This window comes from Anguilla rostrata, chromosome 19 (genome assembly GCF_018555375.3).
Source record: "Anguilla rostrata isolate EN2019 chromosome 19, ASM1855537v3, whole genome shotgun sequence".
In the NCBI taxonomy this organism is placed as follows: Eukaryota; Metazoa; Chordata; class Actinopteri; order Anguilliformes; family Anguillidae; genus Anguilla; species Anguilla rostrata.
In genome coordinates, this window is record NC_057951.1 from 11957764 (window position 1) to 11984979 (window position 27216).

The 27216-nt window shown below is 45.3% G+C and overlaps 1 protein-coding gene across 5 annotated transcripts; it reads left to right on the top strand.

Annotated features, from left to right (window-relative positions):
- ppp6r2b (protein phosphatase 6, regulatory subunit 2b) lies at nucleotides 1–26797 on the top strand. 5 transcript variants are annotated; one of them, XM_064319147.1, is made up of 24 exons: nucleotides 1–281; nucleotides 6051–6182; nucleotides 8167–8415; nucleotides 9560–9746; nucleotides 9990–10127; nucleotides 10350–10415; nucleotides 10979–11091; nucleotides 11332–11445; nucleotides 11539–11665; nucleotides 12068–12220; nucleotides 12976–13233; nucleotides 13661–13725; nucleotides 14781–14896; nucleotides 15069–15154; nucleotides 15337–15417; nucleotides 15555–15652; nucleotides 15842–15899; nucleotides 16319–16449; nucleotides 17276–17448; nucleotides 18137–18311; nucleotides 18581–18669; nucleotides 19570–19777; nucleotides 21377–21535; nucleotides 22083–26797. In XM_064319147.1, exons 3-24 carry the CDS (start codon nucleotides 8189–8191, stop codon nucleotides 22129–22131), a joined length of 2871 nt encoding a protein of 956 aa, XP_064175217.1. In that variant the 5' UTR covers nucleotides 1–281; nucleotides 6051–6182; nucleotides 8167–8188; the 3' UTR covers nucleotides 22132–26797. The 5 variants fall into 5 exon arrangements, with proteins under 5 accessions (XP_064175217.1, XP_064175221.1, XP_064175222.1 ...); XM_064319151.1 differs by having other exon boundaries at nucleotides 21380–21535; XM_064319152.1 differs by having other exon boundaries at nucleotides 18137–18275.
- The last annotated feature ends 419 nt before the right edge of the window (nucleotides 26798–27216 follow it).

The window sequence follows — 27216 nt, forward strand, 5'->3', positions numbered from 1 at the left end:
CCCGTGACAGTGTCCGCCATTTTGATTCGAAAATATGACAGAATTTTTTTCCTGTCTTGAGTCTGTGTGGGGCTCGCGCATATGTTTTTAAGTGGATCGGTCAAAAAACAAAAAGAAGTACAAAAGAAAGAAAGGATCGACACATTTGTTGAAATATTCTCATGCAAGATCTTCGGCGAATGAATACAAGTCTCCTTGGATGTTGAGGTTGCTGGCAAGCTCTCGATATCTAGCTAACATAAACAAATCACATTTCAGAAGCTTGACTGTCTGGAGTCAAGGTAAGTTCCTTGTAAGGATCAAACTAGTCACCTAGTTCTGTCTGGAGGCTTCCGATTGCTACTGTTAGTAACATGCAATGCAAGATCTTTGCATGTTGACCGAGTTGGCATGCATAATCCTCTCTGTTTTTAGTATATCACACACACTGTTCAGTATTCCATCTCGTAATAAAGTGGATGGGGCAACTTACTGTGACAGCCAGTTAGCAAGCTAATGTGGCACAGAATGCCAGAACTAGGCACCACCATCATCATTAGTAGACGGGTAGGTTAAAGCCAGAAATGTGTTTTATGTGGATTAGGTGACCGCAAGCTCTAACTTGATGGGTGTTCATCGTATAGCAAGGTAGCCAGCTAGCTAGATATATGCAGGACTTGGAGTAGAGTCGTGTGATCTGTTTTAAGGTTAGCCAAAACAGTCGGGCAGACTCAAATTAGCGCGGCGATATGTTGGCGTCCTCGACCAGCGAAGTTGTGCAATTTGTCCAGTCTGCTAGCCACCACTGATATCCTCAGTAAGATATTGCTAACGTTAGCAAGTTCAACAACGTAGTAAGCTACACGATCAAGCCATTGAGACTGCTCGAAAAGTGTATTCTGAGATGGCTGTTTGATGAGTTTGCTAGCTGGCAAAATACATTGTGAGTAATGTTATATTTTTTCACACGTGTTCGTTTTCGCTATGACAGTCAGCTAGCATTGTTATTTGCTCAATATTCCTTTGGTGCAGTGTTCCACCGTGTTGAAAGTATATGCAGACAATACCATTGTATGCCCAAATTACTGTAGTTATACCTGGTTTAGCGTTATATCGTACTGCTCTCTACGGTGCAGCCAGTTCTATACATTGACGGCTGCGCTGTCACAACAATAATATACGTAGCCTAGATGACAGTCTCACAGTTAGTTTGCTAACCTGCGAAATGTCAGTTAGGGAGATAAAGTATTTTATATCTCTGTATTACGTTGGCACTTTTCAGGCCTTGCTTCCCCAGATAAATGTCTACGATGTCTACAGAACACTGTGCAGTTTGGACCTTGGTCGCATTCAGCTACTGGAGTGCACACAATGGGAAATCAACACATGCTAGTTTCACAAGTAAAAAGTACCATACATTGTGCTGTATGCATCAAAACTACCATAGCAATGTAGCCAATATATACATATTCATTTGTTAATCTTGCCAGCCGTTAAGCTTCTGTCACAACTGCACTACCGTTGCAACAATGCAGCCAGGGAGGGCTGAAAATAAGCGATCAGGTAACGTTGGATCCGGTTACAGAAGGCCGGCGAGGGGCGCACTGTGCGCCGTCACGTGCGGCTGGTGCAGGCTGCCCTAAACCACCCAGAGCACTTGTTTTTGCATGAAAAGATGAGCAAAATCCCACTGAATGAAACCCTTCCTCTTTGGAGTGGCACTGCAGGCAATTGTGTGTCCTGGGCGTAGACGCTTTATTTGATTACAAACCGGAAGGTGCATCTGCAAACTGGAACCTACTGTCTAAGCAGAGTCCGAAGCCTTGCACTGCCCCAGGCGTGCATATTTTGATAACCCCTGTGATGTGATACAAATGTCACATTTCTGAAATGTGACAGACTTGTGCTGATATTACAGTCCTCAATCCCCCCCGATGAGATTTTTACATCGCTTTGAGCCCTACCATCTGCTTTGAGAGTAGAAGGCATTTCAGATGAACGATTTGAGTCTGACAGAGATAAGATATCAGGACTGGGGCACATGGTGGTTTGTTGATACAGGACCAACTTTCATGCAAGCCATTTTTGCATTCTGTTCATTTGCATGCTAGCTACAAAGTCCTAAACAGATTTTCTTTGAAGATCAAAATACTGTAGATGCATTTGTTGGTGGAAAGAGAACTTGGCCTCTCTCTCTCTCTCTCTCTCTCACACACAAACACAAACACACACACATACTCTCTTCCTTTGCTCTCTTCCTCTCTTTCTGTGTTTCTTCCCTTTGTGTGTGTGTATACAAAAGCCCGGATTGGAAAAGGCAGCAGAAGACTATTGTACAGCAAGTTTAAAAATAGTCGGCTCACGCAAGCGCTTGCAGCATCACAGCCCTCCCCCTAAATCAGGCGGTGAGACTGGAGGTTTCCTGCAGACTGCGGGCTGCACTGTGACCTCTGCCCGTCGCGCCACGTGGGATCCACACCCATCCTCCCTGTTTCCTGTGGCGGTTTGTGTGTCCTGCAGGTGCGTCCAGGGGTACCGGGGCTGATACGTGCCGCCAGCGAAAGGGCCCAGATTACTAGATGCACAGACCGCCCCCCTCCGCATTGCGAATGCAGCGTCGAGATCCAGTAGGGATGGAATTTCTAAAAGTAAATAAATGAAAACGTGCCGCGGCCTTCCCGTTTTGTCAGTGGAAAGCCCCGTTAGACAACTATTAAGGAATCTCAGTTGTAGATCTTATCATTTAAGCCTGTTATTTAAAAGCGGAAAATCCCCTATAATTTAACTTAACTCCACGCACCAGTTTTTTTATGAATGGATGGTCTTGTTTTAGTCAAGAAGCATTCATCCGTCTGCTGTTACACAGTCGCAGTGTATGCTTCTCCTGTATTTTAGTCTGTTTTTGTGTTACTCTAGCGTGAGGTTATTGCTGCTGTAGCAGCACTGGATTAAGATGTGGTGACACACAATGTTGTGGTGGTGCTGTCTGTCACAGGGGTGATCAGCCGTGCAAGGTCAAGCCACACGAGTCGTGTGTCAGCCATAAATTTCACAGACTTTTTTTTAACCCTGACTGCTTATTGACTAGATGAAGGAGGTGGGGGTGGAAGAAGGCGGGGTCATTTTCCAGATGGACACTGACAATCTTTAAGTGACCCTTTTTTATGTCTACCAGATGCAAGGTCATTTAATCTAACTGCATTTTAAGTCGGAGGGCTGAGTAAAGTTGATCTGCACAAGCAAGAGCAGTGGTATTTCATTTAAATTATAACGGATACATTAAACAGAACGCAGGTAAAAAAATAAAATAAAATTTTGATTGATTATGATATTAATTATTTAGCCACCATCTTGAGTGTAGCCCATTGGAATTTATAAGGATTACTTGTGAACATTGCTTCCCAAAACCACTGGTGTAGCATGTTTGCATTCCCATGCGTTTGCCCACTGACTGGCTCCACCTCTTTTTTATAAACAGGCTGCACTGCACATGCTCACGTGTTGTTTTTCCTAGAAGTAAACGCTGGTGGTTTACATAGTTGAGTTCTGAATATAACCTGACAAGCCAATTGCTGTTGATGTGAACTGTCACTGTCACCATGGCAACAAACAGTTAATGGTAGGGCATCAAGACGTTTCCCTCTTTGACTGAACTCTTAGTAGCTATTTCACATCATTGTCACCGATTTTCCCGTTAATCCTTAACATTTGAAATCAATTAGTTCAGTTAAAAGTTAACCGACTTTAATCCTTGTTTACATTTATGCTGTAGTTGGAATCACACAGAGCAGGTCCCCCACATTTGGTTGATCACAGACATAAAAAAATAAAAATAAAAAACTTCATCAAAAAGGTCATCAGGCAGCCTCTGCATAATTAGTCTCATACTTCAATATTCCATTTGTTGACAGGGCAGCTAGAGGCCCAGGCTGCCTTTGTGTTTGTGTAGGCATCCAGAAACTCCTCATAAAGTGGATGACGTCATGTATCGAAAGTCAGAAGGGGATGGAGTCAGTTGTGTTCAGTGAAGAGGCCACTTTATTTGTTTTGCGCTGAATGTTAGTGTTGGCTCAGGAATATGTGGAGGAATATTTCAGTACAATAAGCATTTTCTTCTAAAAATTTCCCAGATGGAATAAGTCAGCGTAATTGTACGTTGCTAATTGTTTTATGTTTTCAGAAGGGAAGGTGTGCCTCCCAAGCCTACAGGTCATCGTTGCATATTTAATGTCTGGGGTTAGCGGCTAGTGGTTAGCGGTGTGCTTCTCACACTCCCCCCATAGGCTCTACTCACCCCCACCCCCACCCCCCCCACACATGCACATATGTGCTTCTGGTGTGTTAGCAGGGGTCTGACAGTGGGGGGGGGGTTACATAGTAGATGGGGAGGGGAAAGAGCGAAATGTGGGGGAGGTGGGGGCCCTAGAAAACATCATACAGCTGCATGAGATGAAACATGATACATGTGGGCGGCATGAAAATTGTAGTACAAAATTTTATTTATTATTTTTTTAAAAGGCAAATGCGTATGTTCCGTTTATCACGGTGGGCAAGCTGGACCCTGGACCCAGTCATCGCACGAGCAGAGCGGAGCTCATACTTTCACCTCTTACGCACGGTTTCCTGCTGTCATATTTAGTCCTAAGTGGCCTGTCTTGTCGGGGGGGGGGGGGTTAGGGTCAGGAGATAAAGCAGCAGAATTAACTCATCTTCATTTGCATTTATTATCACTCGTGCTCAATAATTGCAGCCCACGCCATAGTCATTTCCCACTGAAAATATTTCACTAGCTAACTAACAAAATGTTATAGCCGGCTACCAGAAATATTATTTCAGTTCTTTCGCAAGAAACAACAAATAATCCCCCGGGGAAGCAGTCTCTCTGAGTCCCAGTTCAGTTCAGCCATTTCTGCTGATTATTGGTGCTGACCTGTGGGACATTTGCTGTGGCTATTGCAATACCTGGCAAGGCCCAGTCTGATCTATGCAACTATTGTTGACCTTAGAGGATTCAATTTGTTTTTCGCCCTCCCCCCCCCCCAAATTTGCGTTGGCCAGTTTAAACGGCTGACATGGTTCGGTTTCTGTTATCTTCACCCCGTTTCTACATGCTCTCATCAGCAAGCTATTTCAGGGACAAGTAAACATCGCCGTTTGTGCCAGAGGTTTGCCTTAATGGACCAGCAGGGGTTTGGAATGTACAGTGCGCTGTCCTGGTGGACTTAGGCCTGGTGAAATTATTGTGGGAAAGCAGCGTACAGTATATTATGGCCCATATTATTGTCATTAAAGTAAGAAATAAGAAAAAAGGAGATCTCCAGTCTCACTGCCTGGGGGGGGGGGCACTGATTTTCCAACATTTTGGAACATTTGGTTTACAAATGGTGTGTCTGCTAATTGCCAAAAATGGACCTGTAAGCAAGCCTTTAAAAAAATGCACCTAGTGTTCAGCACTGGGGGAAAAAAAGTTTTGGTTAACCTGCCACCCTCATTTTTCACACATAATTCTATATAGATACACAGATAAGAGTATCTTAAAGCTGGATGACTGAAATTGCTTTTACACACTGAAGAAACCTAAAAAAAAAAAGCATGAGAACAGTGAACTTCACAACAAAGACCTGCCAACAACCCAGCTCTCCTCTGTTCTGCCCTGTACAAAAAAATAGATTTCTGACCAAAGAAACGGGCCACTGATAAATGTGGAACATCCTGTTCATGAATACTATGGTACTGTACAAAGGAGAATTCTGGGTAATCAATGAGGTGGTTTCCTCTGCTTAGGAGCCGCTGGACAAGATGGAAGGTCTTAAAAGCCTCAAATCGGTTTGAATTGGCCTCAGTCCCAGTTTTAATGATGGGACATCGCATAATTGGAAGTCACAAATTAGGCTGCCACCTGCAGCCTTTGACCGATTCCTCATCTTTGTGCGCTCCTGAGCGTGGATGCAGCAAAATTCTGATTTTTTTTTTTTGCAGGACTGAATGTCAGTGTGTATCACCCCACTCCTACGCTCCCCCCCCCCCACCTTTCCCCCTCTGTAATGCTAGGCTCCACCTTCCCTCCCCAGGTCTGACTACATGAAGCTGGAGTTCCATGCTGGTTAATGACGGTATCCATTGTGCACTGGGCAGTCTACAAGGCAAATGTTTGTCTGCCTGTGGAAGAGGTTTAATTAAGGATACACACAATTTATCAACAGGTAAGGAGTTCGTTTGTATTGATTTTGTTTTTTTATCATTTGTTTTTTTGGAGTGAGGAAAGAATGCAGTTCCAAAAAAAACACTAGCTCTGAATTTATCCATATTTTCTTTAATACAAGAAACCGTACTGTTGTTCTGCTACATTCTGCTACTTCTAGTGAAATGTAGCCCCACTACTATTGTGCTACTGCTAGCCTTTTCTACAGTAAACACAGAAAAGCTGTGCTTCGCCTGTATAGTTGCTGAACGGCAGACCAAGTTTGTGTGTTATCCAGGCCTTTTTCTACTTTTCAATGTTAGAATCGCCTCAGTGTGAGTGTGCAAAATTGCTGCAGTGATGTCAAACATTAACAGCTTGAGATGACAGCCGCTGTCACATCACTAGACGTCAGTGAAACGATAAAACAACAGAACAGTACAGTTTGCGTGTTAGCTATGAATACATGTAACACTAATTTATAGAATTATTTTTAGAATGCTTCAAAAGGAGGAGTGTACATATCGCAGTTCCACACACAAAAAAACAAACTGGAAATCAAAGATGATAAACGACATGTTCAGTGCCCTGAATTGATTACGCTGATCAGCAGATGCTTGTAAACAACACTTGACGTTGGATTTTAAATCTTTCTAAAATTGCGTGACTCTTAATCAGCGCGTCAGCACAGCCATGTTGGCAAGATGTGCGCTCCAGCTAAACGTTCTCTGAAGCGGTTTCAACTTTGGACCATGGCGGGCGGGTGCTGAGGGATGGGGGGCGGGGTGGGGGGGCGGCGGGGAGTGTGGTGGTATATAGAACAACAGGAGTCCCCAACCCCCACACCCCCACCAGAGCATCCATCCCATTCCCAGCATGAGAAACGCGGCCTGCCACTCAACAGCACAGCACAGCACGGAGCCGGGGCCTAATGTTCTAAATGACATCATCGAAAAGGCAGGGAACGTCTAACGAGCTCTGAGCTCTCCTGTGTTGCTGCTGTGTTTCCCCCTCGCACTGCTGCTCTCCGCTTATCGCTAATCTGTGTGACTGTCGTCGCGGTGACGAAGGCATCCTTTTCCACCCAATCACAGCGCCCTTGACCGTCTGGCCTGGCCACAGTACTTAAGCAAAGTTATGCACTTTGGGGTTAATGGAATTCATTCGCCTCGCTTAAATTCACTTGTCAGTGGTTAAGGACAAACCGTATTGAGGTTATGTTCAGAGGAGGATGAGGATTGGTCTGCCATACGCTCTTCCTCTGGAGGTGCTGAAGTGCCCTCTGTTCCCAGGTGTGAGTTATGAGCAGGTTGATGAATGTGAGACCCGTCATTAATCACCCCAGGGACGGGACTGGAATTCTTAAAATGAATCAACTGCCGCGACATTTTAACTCTCACAAGTTCCTCAGCGCATTAAGACCTGATGAACGGTTTAAATACTTCAGTCTAAGGCTTTGGCGGTTGGCCGCCATCTTAATGAACCTAACAGGAAAATGAAAATGTAAGCGTTAAGCCTGATTGTCCTACCTTGAGTGGTTTCAAGACAGACAAAACAAGAGCCTCCAAATGCTAGACTACAGCCCTGAACCTGCAGCCTCTGCGGTATTAGCACTGTTCTCTTACCATTATATTACACCTCCACCTTAGGAGTGAAGACCACCAGCACTGAGAAGATTTAACTGCCACTTTAACTGCCGTGCACTGACCAGAGCATACGTTTCAGCATTTAAAACAAGAGAATTATTTACATTACTGTTACACCACTGTCTCATTCCCCATTTGTTGTTCGTAACCAGTCAACTGTCTTGTTGGGTAACTCTTGGTGTTTTATGTCAGGCCCCTATGGGGTAATCCTGGTTAGAGATTAAGTAAATATAAATATAAATAAATAAAAGTATTGGCCCATGGATATGAAAAGCTTTGCTTACTCACTGGTCTGGTCCTGGCTGTGCCGACGCTGTCACTGTTCTCTCTGCCCCCCCCCTCCTTTCTGGTCTTCCCCAGCAGGCCTGTGTGCCTCGCCACCATGTTCTGGAAGTTCGACCTGCACACGTCCTCCCACATCGACAAGCTGCTGGACAAGGAGGACGTGACCCTGCAGGAGCTGATGGAGGAGGACGACGTGCTGCAGGAGTGCAAGGCCCAGAACCGCAGGCTGCTCCTCTTCCTCAGCCAGGACGAGTGCATGCAGGCGCTGGTCACCTTCATCACCCGGGAGCCGCCCGAGGACATGGAGGAGAAGATCCGCTTCAAGTGAGGAGGGAGGGGGCGCAGGGAGGGGGGTGGGGGGGGTCGGGGTCCAGAAGAGGGTTCCATCGTTTGCTGTCACAGTTGCATTTTCTGCAAGCAGTGAAAAGCAGATTGAAGATGTGCGTCTGTCTGTCTGTCTGTCCGTCCGTCTGGTTTTCAGTTTCTTTTCCGATGACTAGCACAAATCTCTGCACCAGTGACCAGCGTCAGAGTCTCCTGTTCCTTCATTTCCACTTCCTCTGTCTGGAGGGGCAGCAGGGAGGAACTGTGGGTAAAACAGAAAAAACCTAAAACCAATGCAGTGGAATGCAATTACCAATAATGAATGGATAAATATATACAGTAAACTGCTAATGCCCCTGACAAAATGATTAAGTTCATTCAGCAGATTGTTCTGTTATGTTCTGCTTTCATTATTAATAGTGAAGACTAATGAATCACAACGAAAGCTTGGAAAAATTATGTTTATATGTGGATTAAGATTAAATGCGTTATCCATGGGAAGCTGTTAACTAGAGGTGAATAAATGGTAGAAGTTGCATGCTGTAAACTATGGGTTTCTCATATAAAACGGGGGACTCCAGTTTTGGTTTGTGGTGCGTGGTTGTCCTGCTTATCACAACAAAGACCTGCTTATCTGCTCCTATTACGCAGCCGACAGAATCACCCCCCCCTCGCACCCCCTTTCATGTTCCCACTGGTAGACCAGCCACACCGTAACAGTAACAAAGACCGTCTTGTCCCACTCAAGTCCTGATGCACTCCAGATGTGGGGTTTCTAGTTATATTTAGCAGATTTTCTGCCCGATTTGTTTCAAGATGGCTGTCACTTCAGAGCTGCGTCCTCTTGTCGTTTTGCCACAAGCCACTGCCCTTCTCCGAAGCACCTGCCACCAACTGCCATTTCTTTCCACTCTGCAGCTCATCTGCTCATGACCTGGTCATCCCCCGGATTTATCCTCCCCCGGGGGTGGCTGTGTGCACTACTGAGCAAGGCTACCTGTGACAAGGCTACCTGTAACGATGTACTGAACCAGATTGATGTATTGGTTCTAAGGGCAATGAACCGATCCAGTCAATACAACATGCACAAATCGATCTGTATTGTTATGAATCATAGCAAAACATTCCCTCCTCTCACACGCAGGTACCCGAACGTCGCCTGCGAGCTCCTGACGTCGGACGTGAGCCAAATCAACGACAAGCTGGGCGGGGACGAGTCTCTGCTGGAGACGCTGTACGGCTTCCTGGAGCAGCAGCCCCCGCTCAACCCCCTGCTGGCCAGCTTCTTCAGCAAGACCATCGGCAACCTCATCGCCCGCAAGACCGAACAGGTACGCCGGCGGGAGGGGAAGGGAGGGGGCGTCGCCCATCACGGTCAGCCCGAGCCTGCCAGAACTGCGCCCACCCGCCCGCCAGCCCTCTGGGCCCGGCGGAGTCAGAAAGTCCTGTTTTTACCGCCTCGGGTCGGGGGAAATCCCCACCAGACATGAGAAATGTGGTTTTGGCACGTTGATTTAAAATATAATAATAATAAAAAAATGGTGAACCCCCTCACCCCCTCCCCTTTCTTGCAGGTCATTTCCTTCTTAAGAAAAAAGGACGGGTTTGTCGGTCTGGTGCTGAAACACATGGACACCTCAGCCATGATGGACCTGTTGCTTCGTCTCATCAGCTGTGTGGAGCCTGCCCCCCTGAGGCAGGAGGTCCTCAATGCAAGTGACCCAAACAAATACATTTATTTCATTTATGTGCGTGTAAGTTACCGTGCAAGCACAGGATCGAATAAAGGATAGCCCTTTAGGTATTGGAAAATGGAACTGGTTATGGAAAGCAGTTGAGTTCTAGAACACTGACTTAGAATTTTGAGGGGAAAAAAAGAAAGAGAACATTGCAAAAACGGATTTTAAAGAGCGGCTTTCCCTCTCCTCCCCCAGTGGCTTAATGAGGAGAAGCTCATCCAGAGACTGGTGGAGCTCATTCGCACGGGACACGATGATGAGGTAAGCTTCCAGCTCGCAGACCTGTGCAGTTTTACCAGTTTAATTTGTTATAATGGGTCTTCTCTGAAGTGCAGCCAATTTTATTTTTACGACGGTTTAAAATGCAGCGTGCAGTTTTTCTGTTCTTTATCTTTACTGATGTTATTTTCTGTTGAATTCCTTCAGAGAAGGAGAAGGGCCGGTGTGGGTGCAGGCTTTCGTTTGCAATCAAGTGGTTACACCCCTGATTCTGCTAATCAAACACTCGAGTATTTGGACCTTGATAAGTAGAATCGGGTGTGTTTCTGCTTGGCTGAAACAGAAGCTGCCACCCTCGCCGTCCCTTTCTGAATAAGATTGACTACCTCCTGTACTAATGAATTTGGGGCGCACTAGTGAATTTGGAGCGCACTAGTGAATTTGGAGCGCACTAGTGAATTTGGAGCGCACTAATGAATTTGGAGCGCACTAATGAATTTGGGGCGCACTAGTGAATTTGGAGCGCACTAATGAATTTGGGGCGCACTAGTGAATTTGGGGCGCACTAGTGAATTTGGGGTGTGTTTGTGTGGCTCGGCCTGCAGAGGCAGTCGAACGCATCGCAGACGCTGTGCGACATGATCCGTCTGAGCAGAGACCAGGCGCTGCAGTTCCAGGAGACGCTGGAGCCCGACCCGCTGCTCGCCGTGCTCGAGTCGTAAGTCCGGCGCGGGGGAGGGGGCCGCCGTGAGGGAGGGGCCGCCGCAGGGGAGGGGGCCGCCCCGCCAAGCAGCTCCCTCCCGCGCTTCCCCAATCTACGCTTTTATACCGTCACCCTGGGAAAAAAAAAACCCTATAAAACCAAGATTCATTTACGCATTGTCAAGATTCATTGGATGCCGTGATTTACACATTGGGGTCCTCAAACTGGCTCGGGGTGTTCTGTGTTCCTGGGAAGGCAGGAGACAGTGGAAGAGCTGCTCAAGAACATGTTCGAAGGGGGGAAGAGCGAGTCCTGCATCCTCAACGGAACTCAAGTGCTACTTACTTTACTAGAAACCAGGAGGCCCGGGTGAGTGATCCAATCCCCCCCTCCCACCCAACCCTGGCTTCATGTGATTGACAGACACTAGAGCCCAGTGTTCCCTGTCCCCTCCCCCTTCAGGGTCGAAGGGCTGATGGACCTGTGTTCTCAGGGGTTTGAAAGGTCTTACACTGTCAGCAGCAGCATTCTGTGCGGTATCGAGCCTCACCTGACCGACTTCCACCAGGTGCTCCTGGACCCTCCCAAGGTACGGCGCACAGCCAGTCTCTCGCTCGGTCACCTGTGTCCTCCTCAGCACAGGAAGCAGGTGTGGATAAACTATGGAGAAAAGAAAGGACAGAAAGCTTCACAGATTTATTCCAAGCCTATTGGGTTGACATGGATTGGGAGTATCCCAGAATGCATTGTAGATGGGACTAGTCCAGCTGTGTATAGATTGAGATGAACTAAAGCTACCCAGAATAAATGCCTGAAGTGCCATCTGTATTTGTACACTGCCTTTGTCTTACACTGAATAATGAGCATTTTTTTACATCGTAACACAACCAAAAAAATGTTTTAAATTTAGATCCTATTTTACATCAGCTGAAGCTTTGAAGGCCTAAACTGTGCGAGTGCATAACTGTTCCCCTCTCGGCCCGGCTCACAGAAAAGTGCAATACTGACGACCGTCGGGGTGCTGGAGGAGCCGCTGGGTAACGCCCGCCTGCACGTCGCCAGGCTGGTGGCCTCGCTGCTGCAGAGCAGCACCGCCAGCGTCAGCCAGGAGCTCTGCCGCCTGGGCACCATGGCACTGCTACTAGTGAGTCCCGTGGAGAGGGGGCACGAAACGTGCCAGGCTCCTCAGCCGTGCCCGAAAACTGCTTGCTATTCCCCCAGTATAGTGCGCTATTATTCACTTTGCCCCAGGTTAATCGAGTGGTCAGATTCCAACTCCACAACCATAAAATTTATGCACTATATGGAGCCCTCAAAAATTCCCCCAATGCAATAGAAAATGTTGTGTGCGAAGCATGTATGCTTTATTTATGCTAAAAAATAAATAAATGAATACCACAATGCGATGCTTTGCTTCTGCTCCTGCACTCCGGCAAATTGAAACGAGATGAGACGAGATGAACGCACGTTCGGTAACGGTTAACAGTTCAAACACAACTTTTCTTTGCGCAAAGATTTTGAGCAGAGATACGCAGAGAAAAACGATAGAAGTGGCAGCGCATTCACTAACGTTTATTTAGACACGTGCTGCAAATGAAGACATCTGTGCAGTGCCATGCCCGTCACTGGGGATGCAAAACAAATGTTCATTAGTGTCCAAGAATCTCAATTTACTACTCCCTACAGTGTCCTATTGAGTGTTCCCCTTGTAGGGAATTGTGAACGAGGGAGCAGTTTTGAACAAAGTGCTCGTCTTTGTTTATCTAAGCAACAGAGCATTTACAAGGGTTTAGTTTTTTTTGTTTTCACTTTCCCACTCTCATGCACGCTCTCTCTCTCTCTCTCTCTCTCTCTACTCTACCCCCCCCCCCCTTCTCGCCCCCTCTCGTTAACCCACAGGATTTATTTTTCAAATACACCTGGAATAACTTTTTGCACCACCAAGTGGAGCTGTGCGTGGCTGCCGTCCTGAACCGCTCCACCCGGGAGGAGAAGCCTCAGGCCAGTCTGGAGAAGGAGGAGGAGGAGAAGGGGAAGGAGAAGGGGAAGGAGAAGGAGGAGAAGGAGGAGAAGGAGGTGCAGGTGCAAGAGGAGACTACCCAGAACAGCACCACGGACACGCCCGAAACTTCAGGACACAGCGTCCTGGTGGCTCACGTACGGGAAACTCTCACGCTGACAGTGCTCTCCAGTGTTCTTCACTACTCGGTCATGATCATGAAAGCACAGGCCTAATGTACTTGTAATGTGTGGTTTACATCAAAATTTCACTGCCTAAATCCCCCCCCCCTTTCCAATACAAAAAGAAAAAAGGCAAAGCTGCAACTTGGAAGAATAGCATTAATGTGTTAAATAGCACTGGGATTAAGGTGTAAATGAGGTTAAATGGCCAGCTCACGCTTCTAATTAATAGTGTGAGAAAAGTTTTCTTGCTAAAACTTTAGTCATTGACACAGTCATGGCCACACGGTGACTAAAATGCAGAGCACTTCACACTTGTAACTGGAAACATTTAACTTTTCCTAATTATTCTCATCAGTGCGTTGGTGTTAATGAATGGGAACGGGGGCTGCTCTGTCCACAGATGTTCCAGAAATGCCGCCTAGTGCAGAGGATATTAGAAGCCTGGGAAGAAAACGACAAAATCCAGTAAGAAATATTTTATTTATACCTCAACTTAAAAACGTTTTTTTTGTAATCTTCCAGCTGTCCCAATGGCACATTTTGGGTACAGCCAAAAAAAAAAAAAAAATCTATAAATAAATAAAAGAGCAGAGTTGCAGAGTTTCTGCAGCCCTGGGTTTAAGCATGGCCGTTGTAACACAGCACTTGTTGAAGCGACGTTCAGGTCCAGTAAAAAAAAGGCCCAGTAGCAGCCGGCGCAACATTAGCATCCCCGGGCTACATAAATAGGGCAGGCAGAGTGACGGGCAATAGTGCTGACTCACCAACATCAGCCCGACACCAGGAAGGAAATGTGTGACGCACGCGTTGCACATACTTTCTGTGTCGTCTCGTATCGCGTTCTGTACAGTCACACCCAGATCAGCAACATGCCGCTACTCCATTCACATTCACAGGTTTCACACGTAGCTGTTAAGAAACCGGGTGCCTTCACTTTTGAAAGAGGGGTGTAACAGTGCATGTTTCAGCCGTTTTTACAGTAATGCCAAATAGCCGATGCATTTAAATAAAATACGCTTAACTGAACTACTACAGTATTTGTTTTACTATTCAAACATTGCTTCCAGAAAAATGTGATTTCATCATATTTTAATCAAATAGGTCAAAAGTCATTTTTTGTATATTTCAATATGAATAATTTGGAAAAAAATATTATATTTTAAGTGTTTACCACACAGTTGAGTGCATGATGGTTGAGGAAGGTTGCAAATGAAGACCAGAAAGGTTTGAACCTTCAGGATAATAATTAAGCAGTAATTAATAATTAAGTTTACATTAATCCAATACATTAAACATTTATGCATATTTATGAAATTTGGATTCAGACTTCAAGTCTCTGTTATGTAATGTCTGTGATGTTTCTGTAATGTGTATTCAGATAATTTAAAAAAGGGTTTAGAATTGTTGCTCTGTAATATGCATTGAAATTAATAGTTAATTCACAAAGAATATTTAACACTAGGCATGTCTGGCTGCGGTGCAGTACAGTGCTATTCATGTGTCTGACATTTGGATTTTAGGGCAGAGGGGGGAATGAGGAGAGGCTACATGGGTCACCTGACCAGAATAGCCAATACTGTGGTCCAGAACATGGACAAAGGGCCAGTCCAGACGGAGATTAGTGACCTCATCAAAGGTACTCCCGACAGTATGCATGTTCATGCGTGTGTGTGTGTGTGTGTGTATATATGTGTGCGTGTGAATAAGCGTGTTTGTGTGTGTGTATAAGCGTGTGTGTGTGCCTGTTTGTGCTTGTGAGCAGTTATTTGATGTAAAGGTGGTGAGTGAAAGCTGCTGTGGTGTTACAGAGCTCCCAGAAGACTGCCGGGGACGCTGGGAGAGTTTTGTGGACGAGACCCTGACGGAAACGAACAGGAGAAACACCGTGGATCTGGTGAGATGAATACTTACAGTGCATACACACACACACACCGCATGCACCCACACCCACGCGTGCACACACACACATGCATACACACACACATGCATGCACACACACATTTACCCAAATGTATGCGTACACAAGCATATGCATGCGCATACACACACACACTTAACCACTAAACTCTTTTACAGGTGAGCACACACAACCTGCATTCCTCCAGCGAGGACGACGACATGGAGAGTCCCTTCCCCAATGAGCTGTCCTTACAGCAGGTACAGACAGCCATATTACCCACGGTCTGTAAATGGGGTAGAGGTTTGGTATGTTTGTAAGTACAGAATTGGTATTTTAAAGGGCTGCTTCCACCAACATGTTTCTCTCCTCCCCCCCCCATTTAATTTTTTAAAAGGCTTTTTCGGACTATCAGATCCAGCAGATGACGGCAAACTTTGTGGATCAGTTTGGATTCAATGACGAAGAATTCGCTGAGCACGACGAGAACATCAAGTAAGGTTACAGTTGACCCATTGTACAGGTGGTTGTTTATTTCCGTGCCGGGAATAAGCATACAGTTAAATTATATCCTCGATTACAGAGTGTTTATGGGCTTGGGTGGATATGTACACAGTGGCTGCAAAATGTCTCTTTCAGTGTCGTTTTATTTTTGAAAGATTAATCCACCGTGTTCTTTTCTAGTGCCACTTTCGATAGGATTGCAGAGATCAACTTCAATTTGGATGCCGATGATGACAGCGTAAGTCCCACTCCCAACCCCCCATTAAACTGTCCTTAAACCCCATTCATAGGGCCTCGTCAGGCTTCATGTTCCCAATTCACCGAAAAGACAGGATCAGTGTTGCCCCTCCCATCTCAGAATCGGCAATGACAGGCCTCTCAAGGGGGGTCGTTAGGGAAAAACCATCCACTTGTAATGCAGCACGTGTTCTCAGGAGCCTGACAATTCCATTTGCATTCACACTGCGACGCCATTGGCTCCTGCGCCCAGAAGCTCCAAGGGCTGTGGACCCTTATTGGCCGAGCCCAGTCCGGGGGGTTTGAGCGGGTCGGAGTTGGCAGGGAATTCAGAAGGAGCGTACACGTGGACAGTGTGCCAATGACCAGTTTGCTCCGGTTTTACATGCTGACTTTGTTGTCTGTGTGAAAACAACGCAGGCCAATGCCGCCGTGTTCGAGGCCTGCTGCAAGGAGAGAATACAGCAATTTGACGACAACGAGGAGGACGAGGAGGACATCTGGGAAGACAAAGAGATAAACTATGCAACGAAAGTCAAGTCGAGAACAAGGTCTGCAAATTGCAGTCAGCAGAAGTAATGTGTTGACCAAGTGGGGGAAAAACAAAACAAAACAATTTAAACTCTTGGCTTTTATGTTTTTACACACATTAAATATAATGCTCACATTAAAACCTGGTGGGCCGGCCTCTTGTTCATTAAAGTAATATTTCACTGGGTGGCTGCACTTGGACAGAGCCAATAAAAGTCACAAGCCCATAGTCCTTCGGTGCCAGAGCAGGGAGGGAGCTATGTAGCTCATTTCAGACAGAATGAAACTTTGTACCCACAGGGATCATTATTTATGGCTGCTGATACAGGCGTTCAGTGACGGGACTGTAACCGAATTACATTCTCGAGCAAATGTCATTGCTGAGTGAGAACCTTGAATTAATTTCCGAGTTTTATGGCTATGCTAATGAGTTTAATTGAGATTTCAGATCCCACTGATTCACTGTAGAGTTTGAATAAGAAGGGCTAAGGTCAGTTTGCTTTCCCTGCACTGGGGTTGCTGTGTTATTTGGTCCCACTTCATAAGCAAATTGATTTTTCTGTGTATATATATATATGCTATGTAATGGAATCAACATACAGAACAACATTTGAGCTTTGTTAAGGTTTCCAGGGAAACCAGAGCACATTAACTTAACTGGCAGTTTTTCATGTACAGCATCATTGTACATAATACTTTTCTCCCTGCTGTTGAATGACTCATTGTGGTGGGTGGTAAATGAGATTCAAACTGAATAAACTACATATCCCAGCACCCTCTGCGACAGCAGCATCTTGTACACATCTGTGGCGACTAGGCCTCTCATGGGCCTCTCTGTGGGCGCAGGTTTGGAGTCTCGCGGACCTCAGACAGTTCCTCCAGGAGCGATGTGGAGAACGGGGAGGAGGGCCAGAGCGGCGGGTCAGACGAAGAGGAGGCGGGGCCTGAAGATTCAGTCAACACGGAGAACGACAAGAACAAGAGCCGGGCGGAGGGCAAGGAAGTCGAGTTCACCGAGGGTAAGGGGGTAAGGGGGGGGGTGTCTCACCTGGGGAGCCTTTTAATTGGCTGTGCTTCATCCCATTTTAATATTATTGCTCATTGCTGTAGTCAGCGAGTTATTTCTCTCGTCTCACATTACCACACGTCGCTGCAGGAAGTTCATTTGTATAATGCGTTTTCACGACGTACATTACCTCTAATTTACACTGCCGGGGAATTCCTATTATTAGAGGTTTTTGTCACGCAATACCCAAGTGCTATTAAACAGACTCTGTGCCATGTAGACTCCGGTAACCTTCAGCAGAAATGATGTCAAAGCTCGCTTTGAGTCCGCTCTATTGCTTGGGGACGTTATGCACACGGACGACGGACATTTAAAAAAAATTATCTGGGCTTATCAGTGCGCTTAGTGCAGAGCCCCAGCTGTGACGGAGATTAAATTATTAGTTTAGCACCCCTCACTGAGTAAAGACCCGGCCACTAAGACCAACACTGAGAGAAGGATAAGCGGACATATTCTTACCTCTCTCACTAGTGTCAATGGCTTCTCAGGACTTTTAACACTGTCAGCTACCTGTGAGTCAGAGCCACGGCTTGCGCCAAGGTCGCCAAGGTCGCGGACGACCGAAAACACGAGCGCACAGAGGCGCGTACGTGACGCGTGACATTTTGGTTTCGCCTCCCCCCCCCCGCCCCGCTTTGCAGGGACAGGCCCAGCAGGGTGGACGGCCAGTTTCGAGGACGTGGCAGACGCCCCCGGCCGCTGCGTGGTGGTGGACGTGGGCTCCAGCGTGTGGGACTCAGCCAGTCGTCAGCACGGCGCTGAGGAGAGCGAGGACAAAGGGTGGGCCAAGTTCTCCGACTTCCAGCCGTTCTGCTGGTGAGCCCGTTACCACCTGCACCGCGTAGAACGGATGCTTTACCGTGTAGCATCTAGCGCAAGCTCCCCGCCAAAGTGTGTGTGTGAGACCAGCTGCTGCCACTTTTCTGTCCACACACACACACACACACACACACACACACTCAATTTCATTCAGTTCAATTCATTTTTATTTCTATAGCTTTCTACAGAGAACTTATTAGTCACAGCACGTGACCCCCACCGAATTCTAACGCCTGGACCCACCCCCCCACCCCTGTGTCCCGCAGCTCGGAGTCTGGGCCCAGATGCAGCTCCCCAGTGGGCTTGGAAAGCACCAGCTCTGAAGGGTGTCCCAAGCAAAACCAGGACAAGAACTGTGAGTAGACAGATGTGCCCGTGACCGGCTGGCGTGTTTGTTTGTGGCGGGACTTGGACAGCAGTGCACATTGTGTCATAAACCTTCATGCCTTAGCATCATGTTACGTTACATCATGTTTTTTGTGGAGACTGCTGGACCAGCTCTCTGAAGCGCCAAAATCACAGCACCCTAAATGCGCTCTTAAGGAGGTGCCTAACCCTGCAATGGCGATTTGTTTTCAGAACTGGGAAGAGGTGTATTTGACTCTCTCTGGCTGTTTTCAGAGAGTGCACTACAGCACTCTCCTGTGGTGGCATTTAGTCATTACTCCTGACCCGACTCACCTGAATAATAGAAAAGGGCCTTTGTACCAGGGAGGGGGGGGGACTGCTGCAGTCAACTCAGCAGCCAACTGTTTTAATTGAAGGTCACAGTTCTGAGAATCAGCAGGTGCCCAGGGTGTAAGCTCGATGGTGACTGACAGGCAGTGCTGAAAGACTGTCATGAGTCTCCTGCAATAGAACAAACCATAATGATATAATAATAGAAGTAATATTAATAGATCAAACAATCTAGCTTGTCAATCTAGATACAGCTTGACAGGTATATCAGTATGTTTTATGTATGTTTATTTTGTTGGGGCTAGCATTGATATAGTTTGCAGGTATCACAAGTGTGTTAGTGTTTGACACCAGTCCTGGTAGGCCACAGCATCTGCAGGTTTTTGTGGTTTCCTTTCAGTCAACAGCCAATTAAGGCCTTGACAAGAAGGTGTGTGGACTCTTTAGCCAATCAATGAATCGCTTGTGCTGAAACACGCTGAAAACCAGCTGATACTACTGTGGCTGTCCAGGACTGGAGTTTGATTGACGCTCCTGGTGTGTGTGATGGTAAGAGCTCTGCTGACCTCCTCTCCAGTCAAAAGCTCCTCCCCCTGCACGTGGAGCGTGTGCGCCTCCCGAAAGGCTCCCCTGGTGGCCTCGGACAGCAGCTCCTCCGGGGGCTCCGACAGCGAGGACGAGGAGGAGAAGGCCAGCGTCGTCACGGAGACCGTAACCGCGGGAGCTGGAAAAGAGACGGGCAAACTCAGCACGGATGCCAAAAACAAGAAGGCGGTCGTTAAGAGGTACGGCGTCAATGCGCTGCAGACGGTGGTGAAACTGTCGTGATGGAACTACTGCCTGCAGCTTTAGTACTGGGGCTGTTTTTTATTTGCACCTTGACTGATGTAAACACCCCCGCTCCCTTCCTGTGACCTGCTTTTGTGTGTGTGTGTGTGTGTGTGTGTGTGTGCCTGCTGAGGCTTGACACTATGATCTTTGATCACAGCTATTCAGGTCTGATCCTGTGGGGTTTTGTAGGCTGCTGAAAACCTGGCTGGAAAGTCGTTGGTTAAATCAAGAAATTTACTTCCTTAATATTTTCTAGCTCGTCTGCTTTCAGGTTAGATGCGTTAAATGCACACCACATTAGTCAATTAGGAATATAATATAAAAAGTAAAAAAAATGACAGAGTATATGTATATATAGTATATGATAAACAGGGAAGCATGCAGGCACTGCAAGTCAAGAAGCGAGCGAACTGATTAAGGAAGTTCACAAGCAGAAGTCTGTGCATTAATATTTAAGGGAGTTAAAAATTCTGGTTCCCGTTCCTCTTTAACACCAGAAAATATCGTAGCCTTCCGATGTATACAGAGGACGTTTATGAGCCGACACAAAACCTGTAGCAGGGTTTTGTGGGACTTGCTTAACCCTTTGAAAAGTAGGTATCCCCCCCGAGAATGCTAAGAGGTCATGTTCTAGAACTCTGTTGCTATCAATTACCCGTAGCAGTTATTGCATCAGCATTAGAATGTTCTGTTAATATAGTTCTATTCGCAAATTTGTCACCTCGCACCATGAAAGGGTTAAGATGGAGGCGTGTTATTCCTGTGGTTTTGGACCCAGGCCCAGTGGCTGCTGGCAGGCGGTCAGTTGGTGATAAGATCTATGGGTCGCATGTCAAGTGACCCACGCCTAGAATAGAGCTACGGACAGCCAGCGTAGAGTCGACACACAGAACGATCTCCCAAAATGACCCAGGCGTGATGCCACCTTTTGCATTAGCGTGTTGCACGTAGAGTACACAAATCATTAAATCTGGCAATTGTGCTGTACACTGATATAATGCATACATTTAGATGAACAGATCTCCTGTTACAAGTGCCGTAATGTGTGGTTCACAAACATGCAGTCATATCCCCTGGAAATGTAAATAGTGTATTCACTGAAATGAATGGCCACAATGACTTGAATACCCCACATGAATAACCGTATTATTAAGTGCAAGTACAGAGAACTTGACACTGCCCATTGAGAGTGCCAATCACGAAAAAAATTGTGGTTTTTGTTTTGCAGTTGTGCTACGGGCCTGTCGAACAAAGCACTCAGACTGTGCAGTCGACGACATTCAAATTATAGCAAGCTCCATGAATAAAGGTCTATTTTCACATATAACTGCACACTGTGAGACAGACAGACCTGTTATTACCAACACAGCTGAAAAGACTAGGAAGCCTTGGGAGCTTTGCACAGTAACTCCAAATAAAATTCTGTTACCAGATTAGACAGACCATACTACAGGCTGCAGTACAGACCACATTACACACTGCACTACGGATATTACAGACTGTTCCCTCCAGCGATGCCGCCTGACGCTGTGTGCGCGCGTGTGTGTTCCCAGCAGCGACGCAGAGTCTGTGCCCATCGACAAGCTCAGCATCACGGACGGGCCCCAGAGGGGCACCGAGACGCCAAACCGAACAGAGCCGCCCGCTGCCACCCCCCTCGGCTCCTCGGCCCCCGAGAGCACCGCCAGAAACCTCACTGTGACAGACAGGAAGTGAGTTCCGCTTCCGCCAGCAGGTCTGCGGCCACGGCTGCCGCGTCTGTGGTGTGTGTGTGCGTGTGTGTGTGTGTGTGTGTGTGCGTGCGCGAGCGTGTTTTAAAATAGTTTCTTTCACTGTTCGTTTACAAAGTTGCGCGTGTGTGCGTGTGTGTGCGTGGTGGGGGGTGCCCTTTAAAACTCCTTCAACACAAGGAAATACTGAAGGGTCAGGGCTGAGGGGGCATAATGTGTGTGGTAGTGGTGGTGGTGGTGGATAAAATTACGTTGCAGTGCTGTGTCCATCGTTTCGTAATCCCCCCCCTCCCACAACCCCTCAAACAAGGTTTTAAGTTTCTGTCCATTGAAAAAGACACTTCCTCCCCTTGCTGTGTTTCCAATAGGCCTCTGCCTCCATCAGTCTGAAACTGCACGGCAGCATGGCATCATGGGAAACGTAGTGTACTGAGCATGTGGTGGGGGATTGAACGCATCTCGCATTCGTTCAGCTGTGCTGCCACCTGCTGGTGATGGACTGTCACTCCCTCTCTCTTTCCATCTACAGAGGGGAGACCATCTCGCCAGTGGAGCTGTCTCTCAACGGGCCGGCCTGATGGTCCCGGGACAGGGACAGGGACACGGACAGGGACAGGTCGGACCCCATTTCTGTGCCGCTTCCTTTTTTCTCCAAAAAAAAAAATAAAAATGAAAAGAAACAAAAAAAAAAAACCTATCCATGCAACTTCTACGTACTTCTACATTTCAGTACAAAATGCTGCGATGTTACTGGGCCCTGCCAGTCAGGATCAGTAAAATGGTTTGGGTTGGGTTGGGTTGGGTTGGGTTGGGGTGCGGGTTAGGTGTGTGTAGGGTGGGTGGTGTGGGGTTAGCGTTAAGCACCGAAAAGTCTTTTTAGCCAGTGTTGAAACAATTTTATCGGTTTTAATGTAGCACTGAAAAGTTTCCGTTTTCTCCGCTTCCTGAAAGAAAGACTTCCCCCGTCTGTATATCGTCATACTGACATCGTCATACTGCGTCAGGTCCGGCCCGCTCCTCTGTAGGCCTACAGTGCTAGTCTGTGTGTGTGTGAGACGCATAACTCAAGAGGAGCCTGGGACAGCTTCACGGTGACAGTTGCATTTTAAACGAACCGTCGCCGGGGGAAACAACTGAGCCGAGTGCAGCGGAAGGTACAAACGGACAGTTCTGTGTGTTAAACTGCTTTTGTCAAACCTCTCTGTTGGTCTTCTCTTGCTAAACTATGCCAGTTGCAGCGCATCACGGTTTGCCAACTTTACAGTCTCGAGAACCACGGGCTGTACAGTACGTGTCAGACCCATATTCTTAATCAGTTAACTGAGAGGAGGACTGCTGTGTCTGCTGGGTTTTTTTATTTTTATTTTTTTTACCCCGCACGTTTCGGCACTTTAAAGCGATTAATTTAAGCCACTGATCGGCGAAGGTTTCTGCACACTTTGCTTCCAAGGCCAAAGTTAGCTGCTGATCGACAGGAAACCACAAAAAAAAACAAAAAAAACATGCAGACTCTGCGGCCCTCCCTCCAGGGTTCGAGTTCGACACGCCTGGTCTAGAGACTGAAACAGTGGCCAAAGGAAGCCAATGTGCACAAGGGACTGGGGTGGCAGTGTCTTTCATGCTTTTCTTCTCTTCAAACACCTGAATTTTTAGTCATAGATTTTTATTTAAATTACTACGTGTGGTTTGCTGACCCCTTGACCTTACGCATGTTTCATAATGATACAGACTTAAGTTCTTGCTTTCTCCCCCCCCACCAGACATTACCTTCTTGCATTTTATTTTCCAAAAGCAATGTCAAGAGATTTTTGTACATAAATTTAATACAGACGTAGTCTTTTGAATTTGTAATGACTTCGGTCATTGCACCAGAAAAAAAAAAAGAAAGCAATGCAATGTTTCTTCAGTGAGAAACCAAGTAGGAATGTCTTGTAAAATGGTACCCTGTCCCAACTTCCGAGTTATGCCCCTCTCTCTTTTAGCATCCTTAGGTGTAAGATCAGAAATGTATGATTAGAAAGTTCTTAACCGACCATTCGAATGCTGATGTTATCACCACCACTGGTAATTGAAAGTAATGCAGTTGTAGAACACTGACTTTGAATTTTGAAAAAACATTCCAAAAAACCTACTCATCAAACGGGTTAAAATAAATGAGAAGTTTTGCTCATTGCAAGCCAATTATCAATATCAATATCTGAAGGATGCTAGTTTAAAGTATGTAACTCACAAGCCAGATGTTTGTGCAATGTTTTCATATCAGAACTCCTGGATACCAACTAATCATGTAGTTAAAAAAATTTCATCCATGCATTTCAAATTGCTCTTATTTGTTTGTCACATATATGAGTCGATCCAAATGAATTTATTTAATTGAATGGAATTAATGTAAAACCACATCCCGAAATAGGAAGAGGTGAACCCAGGTTTGTTCACATGAGAGAATCAAACAGTCAAATGTTGCCTGATGTTTTGTTGCAAATGGGAACCCTTTATTTGGACATAACTCAGTGGTGTGTGTGTGTATAGGCTTTGGTACAGCCTACTTAAGGTTCATATTATTAACAAGATTGCCACACCCTCTGAACTAAAGCCATAATGGCTTTCTGACTTGAGTGTTGCATTTTGGATTTTTTGCACTTAAAATTGTAATAAGGTATATACAATAATTTCAAAAAAAAAAAATTATGTGGACAGTGTTTTGTGTTTTCAGCTTCATCATTTTAGTCCATAAATTAGACACCTTTGTACAAGAGGGTGTGTGTGGATTGTTTCTACAATGATGGTGAAAAAAAAAAAAACACACTGAATTACCTACTTTGTGTAACAGCTGTCTTTAGTTCTCATTATGTGTGTGTGCGTGTCGTGTGTGTGTGTTATCATCTGAACCCAGAGATTTCTGAAATGGTTAAAAACAATGGTTTCCAGGAGGGGAAGGAAGTTCTCTTTGAAACCAAGATGTACTGCCTATTTTTTTAAAGTTGTAAAATCCTAGTTTTTTTATTTTATTTTTTTGTTTTTTTTTTTGTTTTTTGTTTTTTAAAGTTTAACCAGATTATTTTTTGAACTACAGTAGACATTTCAATGCAATTTCGATGAATTCGAACAGCCAAATCTTTTGCTCTCTTGTCCTTTACAAGGTCACCAGTGAGAGGTATAGTATAGGAAATGCAACCTCCACTGAATAAAGAATAAAGGGTTTCCTTAGAAACACACTGATTTGGGTTTTCCTTTGCTGACTATTGGGAAATTCGCTTAACGTTTGTAAAACGTTTGGATGGAAACCTAGCATGTCTCCTAGGCTGGTCTGCTTTGGTTTTTTAAGCAATTACGTGGAAAAGATGAAATGTTGTTATCTAAACCCTGCCGTTCTCAAAGTCCCCAGGACAGGAATCCTTACACCCCAAAACTTTTATTTCTGTGACAGTTTAGATGGGCTGATCTATAATCAGACCACTTTGTTTGCTGATCTGTAACTTTTCGTGAATGACGCTTTATTCTCAGGATAATGGAGTCGGTGGTGTCAGTGGCAAGAAAGTGTACCTTCCCCGATAAACGTCTCAAGGCCTTGAATATTAAAGGGGGGGCGGGGGTGGGAGTGGGAGCGGGGGCCTATTATACATTTATCTTATTCTCAACAAGTATAGGGTATATTGTAAATTCAAACTCAAAGATCATATTTACAGTATGCCCAAAGGGCCTATCACTCGCACTAAAATCACACTACTACACAATGCAGCAATCTTTTCCATCGAAAAGAGCACAAGACAACAGGACGGGTCTGTTAGGGTCAGTTGGTCTCGAATGATGAATCAGAAAGCAGAAATGGCCTTTGGTGGCACGGATCGCCACCCCCTCCCTCGGTGACAAAATAAATTCTCCACAGACCCCCCCACATTGTAGCAATATATGTATATATAGCGCTTATTGTACATTGTTTTGACTGGAAGAAGCATTTGTTTGTGGCTCTACCCATTAGTGGAAAATTGAACAATATATTTTTGATGAAATTTATGAGCAGGAAAAGTTATTTTGCCAGTTGCAATATAATTTGTTTGAATCGATAGGCAATAATTATATCTTGTTATTTTGGTTCACCCCAGCATCAGTTACCTCTGAAACATGCTTCCTCTAAAATAATTTAGCCTTTTATTGGAAAACAATATAATGGCAGACGTGCATTAAAATATTTTTTTGATTTCACATTATGAAAAAATTGACACATGCAGTCACTATTTTCAGTTAAGCAGGGGTTTGTATTTTATTTGTGCTTTTCAAACTTTGATTAGAAAATAACCCAAAGTTAGAAGATTTGTGTTTGATGGATCCAAAGTATTCAAATGGGATGCAGGACACTTCATGGATAGAATACTTGGTTGATAGAAAGTATTTATTTTTCTTGGATAAATTTTTAAAAACTTTTCTGCTGCAAGTATGTATTGTGTGATATCTTTTCCCTACAATTGTGTTTCCCCCGAGAAACATGGTAGTTTCATCAAAGTTCATTCTGTATCATTATAACAATGCGTCATATCTTTTCACACTTTTTTGAGTACTACTCTGTCTTGTGTGTACCGTTTTATTTTTGGTTTGAACTGAAATCCATAATCTTAGAAAGCTCTGTAACTGTTTTTATCTTGTGTCTTAATGAAAACTTCAAATGTAAGAAAGAAAATTATTGCACATGGTCATAAAAAATGATAAGGTACATCACATGCAAACATATTTAAATGCATAATGCAGGACGGACTGTCAATATTCACCAGTGGATTTTTTTATTTCTTCATTTTTTTTATTTCCATAGAAACCATCGCCAATCAGATCCTTTTACATTTATCATGATTCTTTTGGTGGCCTTTGTTGTGTTCAGCTGTATGCAAGTACCTGGTTGAGTACAACTGAGTGACCGGTTACAGGAAAATCACAGAAAACACAGTGAACGTTTCTAAAAGAGGCTTTAGTGTGCTCCACTGAAATGTCATTACTGTAACGTATGAAATACATATGAGGCACAGAAGTGGACTGAGAAACGGTAAAATACAAAAAAAAAAATGAACTTGTACTGCCTTCATTTTATGATTTCTGAATCGAAGGTCTGTTACTTCATCAAAAGCCTTTTTGTATTGTAAAACTGATGCTGGTGGTTTTCCTTTTTTGTATGAACACAATACTGTACCTGTTTATCTGTTGTCAAATTTAGGCTGTAAATTCAAATATTAAGCAAATAAATATTTAAAAAATTAAGTACTGTATGCTGAATTTCATCATAGTTGAGAAGTGTATGATTGTTGTGCAGATTGCTGGACCTAAGATTTTTCGAAAAAAAAATTGTGTATAATTGTTGTGTAGATACAAAAACGTTTCATAAACCCACTCTAGATTGGAAGTGAAACTATTACAAAATCAACCTCCTACAACCCGGTTGAGAGGGCTTTTCCTCGAAAGACCTGGGGCAGAAACACTGACTGTTGCACCAGGGATACCCCTGAAATGGCCGGACGTACACTCACTGTTCACTGACAAAAACTGGCACTATGAGAAAACGATATAGGAGGGTCAAATATCCTGAATTACATGTTTTTGATTTCTAAAAGAATGCTAAACCAACACGTGCGGTAAGTAAGGGGGGGGGGGGGGGTGGTTGGAGTAGCCTCAAAAGCGTT

What these genes read in the sequence shown, in the direction of transcription:
- ppp6r2b (XM_064319147.1), top strand. Translation starts at nt 8,189, where the DNA reads ATGTTCTGGAAGTTCGACCTGCACACGTCCTCCCACATCGACAAGCTG. An exon ending in GAAGAAAACGACAAAATCCA is followed by an intron (nt 13,726 to 14,780) that starts GTAAGAAATATT and finishes TTTGGATTTTAG; the next exon opens with GGCAGAGGGGGGAATGAGGA. An exon ending in AAGAAGGCGGTCGTTAAGAG is followed by an intron (nt 19,778 to 21,376) that starts GTACGGCGTCAA and finishes GTGTGTTCCCAG; the next exon opens with CAGCGACGCAGAGTCTGTGC.